Source organism: Mandrillus leucophaeus, unplaced genomic scaffold, assembly GCF_000951045.1.
Source record: "Mandrillus leucophaeus isolate KB7577 unplaced genomic scaffold, Mleu.le_1.0 Scaffold738, whole genome shotgun sequence".
NCBI lineage: Eukaryota > Metazoa > Chordata > Mammalia > Primates > Cercopithecidae > Mandrillus > Mandrillus leucophaeus.
Window position 1 is genome coordinate 1,337,046 of NW_012108008.1, and position 11,947 is coordinate 1,348,992.

At 35.9% G+C, this 11,947-nt stretch overlaps 1 protein-coding gene across 2 annotated transcripts in view; it reads right to left on the reverse strand.

Moving 5' to 3' along the window:
- Window positions 1-11,275, reverse strand: part of IMPG1 (interphotoreceptor matrix proteoglycan 1) — a 145,078-nt gene extending 133,803 nt beyond the window's left edge. For both annotated transcript variants that reach the window (XM_011965840.1, XM_011965839.1), the window contains exon 1: window positions 11,019-11,275. In XM_011965840.1, coding sequence (XP_011821230.1) covers window positions 11,019-11,085 — 67 coding nt within the window. In that variant the 5' untranslated portion in view covers window positions 11,086-11,275. The remainder of the gene's footprint in view (window positions 1-11,018) is intronic.
- Between the last annotated feature and the right edge of the window lie 672 nt (window positions 11,276-11,947).

The window sequence follows — 11,947 nt, forward strand, 5'->3', positions numbered from 1 at the left end:
TAAGAACATAAAGCAGTGATGCACATATCAGATGCAACTGGTATTTCCATTATGAACCTCAAAGAAAGGAGCCTTGGTATTTTTATGAAGTAAGTGTTCTTTGAACTGTCTTTTGTTGCGCTAAACAATTTTATTTAATGAATGTTTTGAAATCTAAGCTATGTCACCTTTATGTATCTGTGAAAAACTACATTCAGAATCTGCAAAGCTTAAAGGAAGCTTTTTGAAATATTGGCATGTCTTTAAATCATTGTATATTCTGTATCTAGCATAGTATTGGGTATATGGTAAGCATTCTGTAGAATCAAATTGGTAAAAAGTTATCTAAGGGCATAGGAAAACTTTTGAGAAACAATTTGGCAATATGAATCAAATACCATAAAACTGTTTACATTGCTTTGACCCAATAATTTTGCTTTATTGAATTTATGCTGAGTCTTAAATACTGAAGCTTATGCACAAAGCTCTTTATTGCAATGTTATTTGCCGTAACAAAATAATTAGTAACAATTAGTTTTCATTTGTTGAATATTTAGACAAAGCAAATCTTGACACATTTACTGAAAGAAACATTATGCAGCCCATAAAATGATGCTTGTCAAAACTAGATGGCAATGTGGAACATTCTTATAACGTAATAAAACTACCAAAAGGCTGACATAAAATTTGTGTGTGGGAGAACTGCAATTTTGCAAAAATTAAATACACATACCTATAAAAAGTAGCGCTAGCATAGGTTGTATTTGGATGGCACTATTGGCAATTTTCATCTCTTTAATTTTTCAAAACTGTGCATCTTTTAAAATGAAACTGTTGAATTTAACTAAACACCCAATCATTATGCTTTGCAGCTAGTTGTGTTGAATTGAACCTTTCTTTTCTCTCCCCAAACCATTTTCTATGTAAATATACTCATGGTGGTTAATTTGTTACAAATAAGAAACTAGTTGGCTGAGGTAAAACTTTAGTATAGACCTCGTTAATTGAAGATTAACATATATTCACAGATCTAACAGATCTAAGATTCTTATGAAATAAAATGCCTTTAATGAGTAGCAAGTTAGGTTTTTCTTTTCTTCCTCCAATATGGCTAACTGGAGACATTGGATGCCAGTTCTCCTTAGAAAGAAGACTCGCGGTGACTCACGCTTGTAATTCCAGCACTTTGGGAGGCTGAGGTGGGTGGATCATTTGAGGTCAGGAGTTTGAGACCAGCCTGGCCAACATGGTGAAACCCCACCTCTACTGAAAATACAAAAATTAGCCAGGCATGGTGGCAGGCACCTGTAGTCCCAGCTACTTGGGAGGCTGAGGCAGGAGAATCGCTTGAACCCAGGAGGAAGAAGTTGTAGTGAACTGAGATGGCACCACTGTGCTCCAGCCTGGGTGACAGAGTGAGACTCCATCTCAAAATAAAATAAATAAATAAATAAATAAATAAATAAATAAAATAAGAAAGAAAAAGAAAGAAGACTCAAAGTCACAGTTGAATAATTTTACATAGACTTTCAAGAGGAAAGTGCTGGAGCCTAGTGGAGAACTCACCAGAAGTAACTAGGGCACAGGAAAAGAAGGAAGCAAGAGGCTGTCAGAGATGAAACCCAGAGGGGCTTTATTTCATGAAAAGGATTTGTGGGAGTGTTTTGTTTCTCCTTGCCCTGGTGGCAGATCCTTGGTATCTGAAATGTCAGAGCGCTCCTCTGTCCTCATGAACACAAACACTGGTGTGGGCAATGATCTGGGGACTTCTTGAGGGCATTGCACCAGTATACCAGCATGTACAGGGTTGCTTGTCCTCCTCCTCTACCCAAACTGCAGTGGCAGGCACAATTTTCGGGCTACATCCATTAAATGACTGAGTTCTGCCCAGGAAATCTCAGCCCTTGTGTTTTCACATTGCCAATCCCAGCATCTGCTCAAATTGCAGCAGACACATAGGGCTGGGTGATTCCAAGGGAGCTGCAGTATTCCTCTTGTTCCAGCCCTCATGGAGTGCTGCTCCTAAAGGAAAAGAGAGTGCAGTGCACTAAGGGAACACCTCTTTGGACAAAGGAGCCCGAAGTGTGTGCTTTCTGGTGCTCAAGAGCTTCCCACTTATGGACTGAGAGTAACTGCACTGCTTCCAGAGGAGATGTGGGTGTTGTGTTCAGCCCTATGGGGAAGAGTATGGTTCTACCCCAGCAGCCAGGCAGCCTTAGTGCTCAGGCACAGGAGTGGAGAAGGGGACTACTCATCTCCCTACCCCACCCACTGTTGTGGCTACAGTTGTGGCTGCTCCTCCTGAAGGTTACAGCATCTGTAACCTTGCTAGAATGAAGGACAGCCATTCTAGGGGTAGAATGGAGGACAGCCATTCTAGGGCTATTAGAGATGACTAGAATAAACTCCCAGAATGGAGGACAGCCATTCTATGGCTGTTAGGAATTACAGCATCCCTGCTGGCTGTGTGCCTACCAGACTGCGGCTTGCAGGAAAGGTGAGGTGCTCCCGTTCTCTACACAGAGTGGCAGTGTTCCTGTTGCATAGAACAGGGCTGAGGGAGGAGGTTCTGCACCATAGATATTTTAGTGGAGAGCCATGGGGCAACCTTTTTTTTTTTATGGCTGTTGGCTAAATTGGAGCTTGGAGATAGGCAGTGGTGTCTGTCCAATCTTAGTGTCCTGAGAGCTGAGACAGGAATGTGACAGGGAAGAAGACTGTGTTTCTGCCTGTCCAGACCATGTAGATGCGGCAGCTCCCTCTCGTCCTTGGGGAGACCTCAGCACATTTCACCAGGAGCTTCTCTTGCCACCAGTTAGGGCTTATTTGTGCCTGCCATTGGGGTATCCAAGGCTGGGCTTGGCAGTCCAGCTCCATACAGCATTGTCTCTCACTTAGGTGCTGAGGGAGCTCAGGTCACCATGCATTCCTAGATCAGCCTGTTGCCTGGGATAATGGAGACCCTCTCCCGGTAAACAAAGATCAAGCACATACCTATCAGCTTCTGCTTCAGCTGGCTCTTACCAGTAAGTAAGTACTACCTGCTGGCCTGGAGATGGAACTGCACAACCTAATACACAATCTGCTGACACAAGTGCACAGTGCTGGCTTCCTGAGACCTCAGCCATATTGGCACCATAGGAGACATGAACTTGCTCATATGCCCAGTACAAAGGCTACCTATAACTAAGGAACTCATATAGTGTCATTGCCACTGAAAGCACCCAGAACCAAAGCCAAAAGACTATTTTTCCCCTTCAGGATGTAACTAGAATATATATACAACATACATTATAGTTACATCCTGATGGGGAAAAAAATCCTGTCCAATGCAAATAAATTCAAAAACAAAAGAAGAGGTAGTTTATGCAGGTAGGAAGAAGCTCTGTGAAACCATTGTGAAAAAACAAAGGGTTACAGGATCCCCAAAAGATCACACTAGCTCTCCTACAAAGGATCTTAACCAAAATGAAATCTTTGAAATACCAGATAAAGAAGTCAAAATATTGATTTTAAAGAAGCTCAATGAGCTTTTAGAGAAAGTTGAAAACAAATGCAAAGAAATCAGAAAAACATTTCAAGATATGAATAAGAAATTTACTAAAGAGATAGATATTTAAAATAAAAAAACCTGGTAGAATGTCTGGAAATAAATATTCATTGAAGGAATTAAAAAATGCTGTAAAAAATTTTAACAATAGACTAGACCAAGTGAAAGAAAGAATATCAGAGCTTGAAGGCAGGTTTTTGAATTAACCCAGTCAGACAAGAATAAAAAATTTTAGACCAGGCACGGTGGCTCAAGCCTGTAATCCCAGCACTTTGGGAGGCCGAGATGGGTGGATCATGAGGTCAGGAGATCGAGACCATCCTGGCTAACACGGTGAAACCCCGTCTCTACTAAAAAACTACAAAAAAAAAACAAAAAACAAAAAACTAGCTGGGCAAGGTGGCGGGCACCTGTAGTCCCAGCTACTCGGGAGGCTGAGGCAGGAGAATGGCGTAAACCTGGGAGGCGGAGCTTGCAGTGAGCTGAGATCCAGCCACTGCACTCCAGCCTGGGCAACAGAGTGAGACTCTGTCTCAAAAAAAAAAAAAAAAAAATAAAAAGGACAAAGCCTTCATGAAGTAGGAGATTACATAAAGCATCCAAACCTATACATAATAGGTATTTCAGAGGGATAATAAGAAGTAAAAAGATTGGAAAATATAATTTAGGAAACTGAGGAAAATTTCCCTAATTTTACTAGAAATTTAGACATCCAGATATAAGAGGCTCAGAGAACTCCAGAAACATACGTCGCAAAATGGACTTCACAGAGCTATGTAGTCATCAGATTATCCAAAGTCAGTGTGAAGAAAAAAAATCCTAAAATCAGCAAAAGAAAAGCCTCTAATCACCTATAAGGGAAATTTCATAGTATTAGCAGCAGACTTCTCAGCAGAAACCTTAAAAACAGAAGAGACTGAGGTCCTATTTTCAGATTGCATAAAGAAAAACTGTCAACTATAAAATCTGTACCCTGTCAAACTAAGTTTCATAAATGAAGGAGAAATAAAATCTTTCCCAGACAAGCAAATGCTAAGAAAATGTGTCACCTCTAGACCACCCCTACAAGAAATGCTCAAGGGAATTTTAAATATGGAAATGAAAAAACAGTATTTGCCATCATAAAAACAAACATAAATATAATGCTCACAGGTGTTATAAAAGTACACAATTGAGACTACAAAGCAACTAGGTAACAGTTAACAGTATAACAGAAAGAAAACTTCACATATTACTATTTACCTTGAATGTAAATAAATTAAATGCTCCACTTAAAAGATAAAAATTGGTGAAATGGATGAAAAATCAAGGTCCAATGATATGCTGCTTACAAAAAACTCACCTAATTGGTAAAACACTCATAGACTGAAGCTAAAGGGGTAGAAAAAAATTCCATGTAAACAGAAACCAAAAGTGGGAAGGAGTAGCTAGACTTATACAAAATAAAACAGACACTAAATCAACAACGGGAAAAAGAGACAAAGCAGGTCATTATATAATGATAATGGGATCAACTCAACAAGAAAATATAACATTTCTAACTATATATGCACTCAAAACCAGAATGATAAGACAAATTCTACTAGACCTAACAAAAGAGATAGGCAGCAACACAATAATACTGGGGGCCTTTAACATTCCACTGGCAACACTGGAGAGCTCACTGACACAGAAAATCAACAAAGAAACAGTGGACTTAAATAGTATTGCATACCAAATTGACCTAACAGACATTTATGGAACATTCTACTTAACAACTGCAGAACATACATTCTTCTCATTAGTGCATGGAACATTTTCCAAGAAAAACCATATATCAGGCCACAAAACAAGAATCAATAAATTTAAATAAATTGAAATTATATCAAGTATCTTCTCAGAGCATAGTGGAATAAAACTAGAAATCAATCCCAAGAGGAACTCAAAACAATGTAAGTACATGGAAATGAAACAACCTACTCCTGAGTGATCTCTGGGTCAATGACAAAATTATATGGAAATTAAAAAAATTGAAACTAATGAAAATAGAGACACAACATACCTCTGGGATACAGCCAGAGCAGTGCTAAGAGAGAAGTTTATAGTGTTTTATGCTTACATGAAAAGATAAAAAGATCACAAATTAACAACCTAATGTCACACCTCAAGGAACTAGAAAAACAGAAACAAATCACACCCAAAGGTAGAAGAAGTAAATAAATAACAAACATCAAAGGAGAACGAAATGAAAGGGAGACTAAAAAAAAAAGCATCAATGAAATGAAAAGTTTATTCTTCAAAAAGATAAAGAATATTGAAAGACTGCTAGCTAGATTAACCAATAAAAAAGTGAGAAAATTCGTATAAGCACATTCAGAAATGAAAAAGGCAACATTACTACTGATATGACAAAAATACAAAAGATCATCAGAAACTTCTGTGAACATCTCTACCTTCACAAACTCGAAAACTGAGAGGAAATGAATAGATTCCTGGAGACATACAACTTCTCAAGGTTGAACCAGGAAGAAATAGAAATCCTGAATAGAACAATAATGAATAGTTAGGTTAAATCAGTAATTAAAAAAAAGAGCCCAGGACCAGGTAGATTTACAGCTGATTTCTACCAGACATACAAAAAAGAATGGATAAGATTGGGTACTAAGCTTACTGAAACTATTTCAAAAAATCAAGGAGGAGGGAATCCTCCTTAGCTCATTCTATGAAGCCAGTGTCACCCTGATACCAAAGCCAGGCAAGGACACAACAAAAAAAGAAAACTAAAGACCAATATCCCTGATTAACATAGATGCAAAAATCCTCAACAAAATACAAACAAATTGAATCCAACAGCACAAGAAAAAGACAATAACCATAATCAGATGAGCTTTATTCCAGGGATGCAAAGATGGTTCAGCATATAGAAATCAATAAATGTGATTCACCACATAAACAGGATTAAAAACAAAACTATATGATCATCTTTATAGATGCAGAAAAAGCATTTGATTAAATATAGCATCACTTCACAATAAAAGCCCTCAAGAAACTAGACATAAAAGGAATATACCTCAAAATAATTAAAGCTGTATATGACAAACCCACACCTAACATCATATCGAATGGGGGAATATTTGAAAGCATACCCCTGAGAACTGGAACAAGACAAGGATGTCCACTTTAACCACTCCTATTCAACATAGTACTGGAAGTTCTAGCCAGAGTAATCAGGCAAAAGAAAAATAAAAGGAATCCAAATAGGAAAAGAAGGAGTCAAATTATCTGATTGCCGCTGAGGATATGCTCTTATACATAGAAAACCCTAAAGACTCCTCCAAAAGACTCCTAGATTTGATAGATGAACTCAGTAAATATTTGGGATACAAAAGCAGCACATAATATCAGTAGCATTTCTATACACCAACAATGATCAACAAGGAGAGTTACAGAACACTGCTGAAAGAAATCAGAGGTGACACAAACAAATGGAAAATTGTTTGATGGTCATGGATTGGAAGAATTAATATTGTTAAAATGGCCATGCTTTTTTTTTTTTTTTTTTTGGAGACAGAGTCTTGCCCTGTCACCCAGGCTGGAGCGCAGTGACGTGATAGCTTACTGCAACTTCCACCCCTGTTGAGTTCAAGTGATTTTCTTGCCTCAGTCTCCCAAATAGCTGGGATTATAGGCACCCACCACCATGCCTGACTAATTTTTGTATTTTTAGTAGAGATGGGGTTTCACCGTGTTGGCCAGGCTGGTCTTGAACTCCTGACCTCAAGTGACCCACCCACCTCAGCCTCCCAAAGTTCTAGGATTACAGGCGTGAGCTAACACAGCAGGAAATGGCCATACTTCTTAATCTCCAAATTCAATGCAATCCTATCAAAATATCAATGTTATTTTTCACAGAATTAAAAAAAGCAATACTAATATTCATATGGAACCAAAAAAGAGCTCAAATAGAATAAATAATAAAAGAACAAAGCTAGAGGCATCACATTCATATTATACTTCAAGGCTATAGTAATCAAAACAGCATAGCACTGATATAAAAAGATATATATAGAATGGAACAGAGTAGAGAACCCACATACCTACAACCAGTTCATCTTTGACATAGTCAACAAAAACACACACTGGGGAAAGAAGATACTATTCAATAAATGGTACTGGGAAAATTGGATAGCCATATGCAGAAGAATTAAACTGGACCAATATCCCTCACTGTATATAAAAATTAGCTCAAGATAGATAAAAGACTTAAACATGAGACCTTAAAGCTCTAAACATTATAAATGGAAACCTAGGAAAGACTCTTCTGGACATTAGCCAGCACAAATAATTTGTTACTGAGGCCTCAAAAGCAAATGCAACAAAACCAAAAATAGACAAATGGGACTTAATTAAAGTAAAATGCTTGTGCACAGTAAAAGAAATATTCAACAGAGTAAATAGACGTCACACAAAATGGAAGAAAATGTTTGCAAATTATGTACCTAACAAAGGGCTAATATCCAGAATCTATAAGGAATGCAAACAACTCAATAAGAAAAAACTAAATAACTCCACCAAGAAGTGGTCAAAGAAGATTTCTTAAATAACTTAAAACAGAGCTACCATTTGACCCAGAAATCCCATTACTGGGTATATATCCAAAAGAAAATAAATCATTCTACCAAAAAGACACATACACTTGCAAGCTCATCACAGCACTATTCACAACAGCAAGGACATGGAATCAACCTAGGTGCCCATCATTGGTGGATCAAAAAATAAATGTGATATATATATATATACACCATAAAACACTTTGCAGCCATTAAAAAAAACCCCAAAAATGAAATCATGTCCTTTGTAACAACATGAATAAAGCTGGAGACCATTATCCTAAGTAAATTAATGCAGGAACAGAAAACCCAATACTGCATGTTCTCACTTATAAGTGGGAGCTATTAACACTGGGTCCCCATGGACATAAAGATGGCAACCATAGACACTTGGAACTACTAGAGGGAACAACGCAAGAAAGAGACAAGGGTTGAAGGACTTTTTCTTCAGTACTGTGCTAAGTACCTGCATGATGAGGTCAATTGTACCCCAAAACTCAGCATCATGCAATATACCTATGTAACTAACCTGCATACGTATGCCCTGTATCTAAAATAAAAGGTAAAATTATTTTAAAAAATTAACAAAGAACATGAACAGATATTTTGCAAAAGGAGACATACAAATGACCAATAAGCATATGAAAGAAAGCTCAATGTCACTAATCTCAGAGGAGTGCAAATTAAAACCACACTGAGATACTATCTCACATCAGTCAGAATGGCTAATTTTCAAAAGTCAAAAAATAACAGACGTGGAGAAAAGTAAATGCTTATGCACTGTTGGCAGAAATGTAAATTAGTATGACCTCTATGGAAAACAATATGGAGATTTACCTAAGAACCAAAAATAGAACTACCCTTTGATCCAGCAATCCCCTGCTGGGTATCTACCCAAAGGGAAAGAAATCATTATATCAGAAAGATACCTGCATTTTAATATTTATTGCAGCAGTATTCCCAATAGCAAAGATATGGAATCAACCCTAGTGAACATTAACTAATGAATGAATAAGAAAATAACCATTTTCTTTATTGGTTATATATCAATGGAATGCTACTCAACCAAAAAATGAATGAAATAATGGCTTTTGTAGCAACCTGGATGGAACTGGAGGCCACTCTCTTAAGTGAAATAACTAAGAAACAGAAAGTCAAGTATCATATGGTCTCATTTATAAGTGGGAGCTAAATAATGTGTACACAAGAAAGACATAAGAGAGTGGAACAATAGACACTGGGTACTCAAAAAGATGGGAGAGTGGAAGGGGAATGAGGGATGAAAAATTACCTAATGAGTACAATGTACCCTATTCGGGTGATGGTTACACTAAAGCCCAGATTTCTCCAGTATGCAATATACGGGTGTAACAAAACTACACTTGTACTCCCTAAATCTATATTAAAAAAAAAAAAAACAAGTAACATGTTAGGATTTTTTGTTACGCAATTATCGGACATTGTTTCCTAGAAGTAAGCATATAACAAATGGCAGTTTTTTTGATAAGTTTATTTCATTTCACTTCCTATATATATTATATATATTAAATTATATGTATATGTAATACATTAGAATGTATATATAATTTTACATAATTATATAACATATATAATTAATTTTATATATAAATTATATAACATAATTATAAATGTTACATATAAATAATTATATATAATTATATATATTTGGAATTGTTTATAATAGCTGATATGTAATATATGAAAATAGAAAAAATAGGTAAATTAACAGTATTAATGTAACAAAAAATGTAACACAGCTGAATTGCTTGATCAAGTCTATGAAATAGTCAAATTAGTTTACTTCATCAGATTCAGTTCAGAATATACCAAAATCTCATTATTTCTAATTAAAATGATTTTATAAATGTAATTGATAATTTAATGAAAAAGTGAATAAACTTTTGCTTCTTTCACTATTGTTTATACGTGACAAAACACGAAGAAATCTTTTCCAGAAATTTTTTTTCTCCCTCCAAATGCAACCACTGAGAAGTTTCATATAAAATAACTGATGGAATCACAGTTATTTTGTGACTTACACATGCAATGATTATTAATTTTACTTTTTCATGGATATTCCAAACTAATACTTTAGTTAAAATGTTTATCATCTTGAAGCTATGTCATCCTTAAAGAAAACCTTAACCTTATTGACTTCAAATGTCTTAAAAAGATTGAGTATATTATAATAGTTAGGCTTATCCTTATATAAAAAAGTCACATTTTCTCCAACAGGATTTTTTTTTCTTTTTTTAAATACATTTTTCTTAAAACATCCTGTTTGTGGCTTATTTTAATTTCATATTCAGATGCAGATTTGCCATAAGAACATACACTGCCTAGTTCTTTTATGCGTACAACTTCAAAAACAACCAAATTTTGAAGTTGGTTTTCATCATAAACCCTGAAGATGAAGAATACTTGCTATTTTCTAAGGGAAAACAACTCATGATTTCATTGTGAGAAGGTAAGAAACACTTTTTTTTGGTCTGGCCATAAATGACTTAAAACATTAATTTTACCTTTAGGTTTTATTTATTGAGTTTTGGTGGATAAATGGAGTCAGTTTCATGGATCTACTCATGTTATTTGCATTAATAATAGGAATTTTCAATGAATGTTTTAGAACAGCAAATAGGATGCATTCATCTCTCCTATTATGTTACTATTCACTGCACTTAAGATCATGTAGTAAATATCAAATCAAGTGAAAATCATTTCTGATAATTAATTATTCAATCAAGCAGGCAATATTTATTCAAGGCCTACTATATACTAGCTCGTGAGATAAATTGGTGGCCTTGTTGGTTCTAAATATTCACTTCTGTAAGTAGATTTTATAAATAAGCAATTTAAAAATAAACATTTACGTAACTTACCTTCGGTTCCTTGAACTTGGAGAAAAATCCAAAAAACAAAAATAGCTCTCCTAGTTTCCAAATACATTCTGGCTTTTGAGCATTGGTAATTCTGATAACAATCACAGAACAACCTCAAATCTCATTAAAAAGCAACAGAAATGTGAAAAATAATTAAATACTGGTACCAGATGATAGAGGATAACCTTCTCGGTTTACCTTTGTGAGGATGTTAATTTATGAAGAACAGGTAGCAGTGTCTGTTTCTGGAATAATCTGCTTGTCTTTCCCTCAGGTGTAATCTCTGCTTAAGGGCCAGCTGGAGGAACCTTTATCTCATTAACCTTCTGGAGGAGCATCTGTCAGCCTAGCTCCAGGACCCTGGATGCCATTATAAACAAGAGTCTACAGACCACTTTTTTCTTAGTTATTCACCTGTTACAGTGACACAGAGAGCCAGGGGAAGTCTTGCCAAACAGAGAATGAGGCTGACAGGTTCAGATGTTTTCTAAAATGACATGTACAAGAAACATCCATTAAAAGAGCTTAATTGCTATCCCTGAAAGGATATGGTTATGCAATTTGTATTAGTCTCCGCAGGTAGTGAAGCTGTCTCCATTCTCTTCTGCGTTCTGCTTTATAAATTGCTTTTGATTTGGAATTACATACAGGTGGCTTTTTTGTTTTAACTCTGGTTTTAATGTTTAAAATCTGTACACACTGAGTTTAAGGAGTCAAATACTTTTTTTCTACAAAGTTTGTAAGAAAAAAATTGTGCCTTTTTCTACCCATGACTTATTTCAAAGGGGAGCCATTTTTACTTCATCAAGCTAATTCTTCTAGTAGTCTCATTTGCACTTCTAAATAACATGCCTCTATTATATTTTGGAGGTTTTCGCTTTTAGGTATTATCAAATAATGGATATTGAGAATAATTTTACTTCCACACA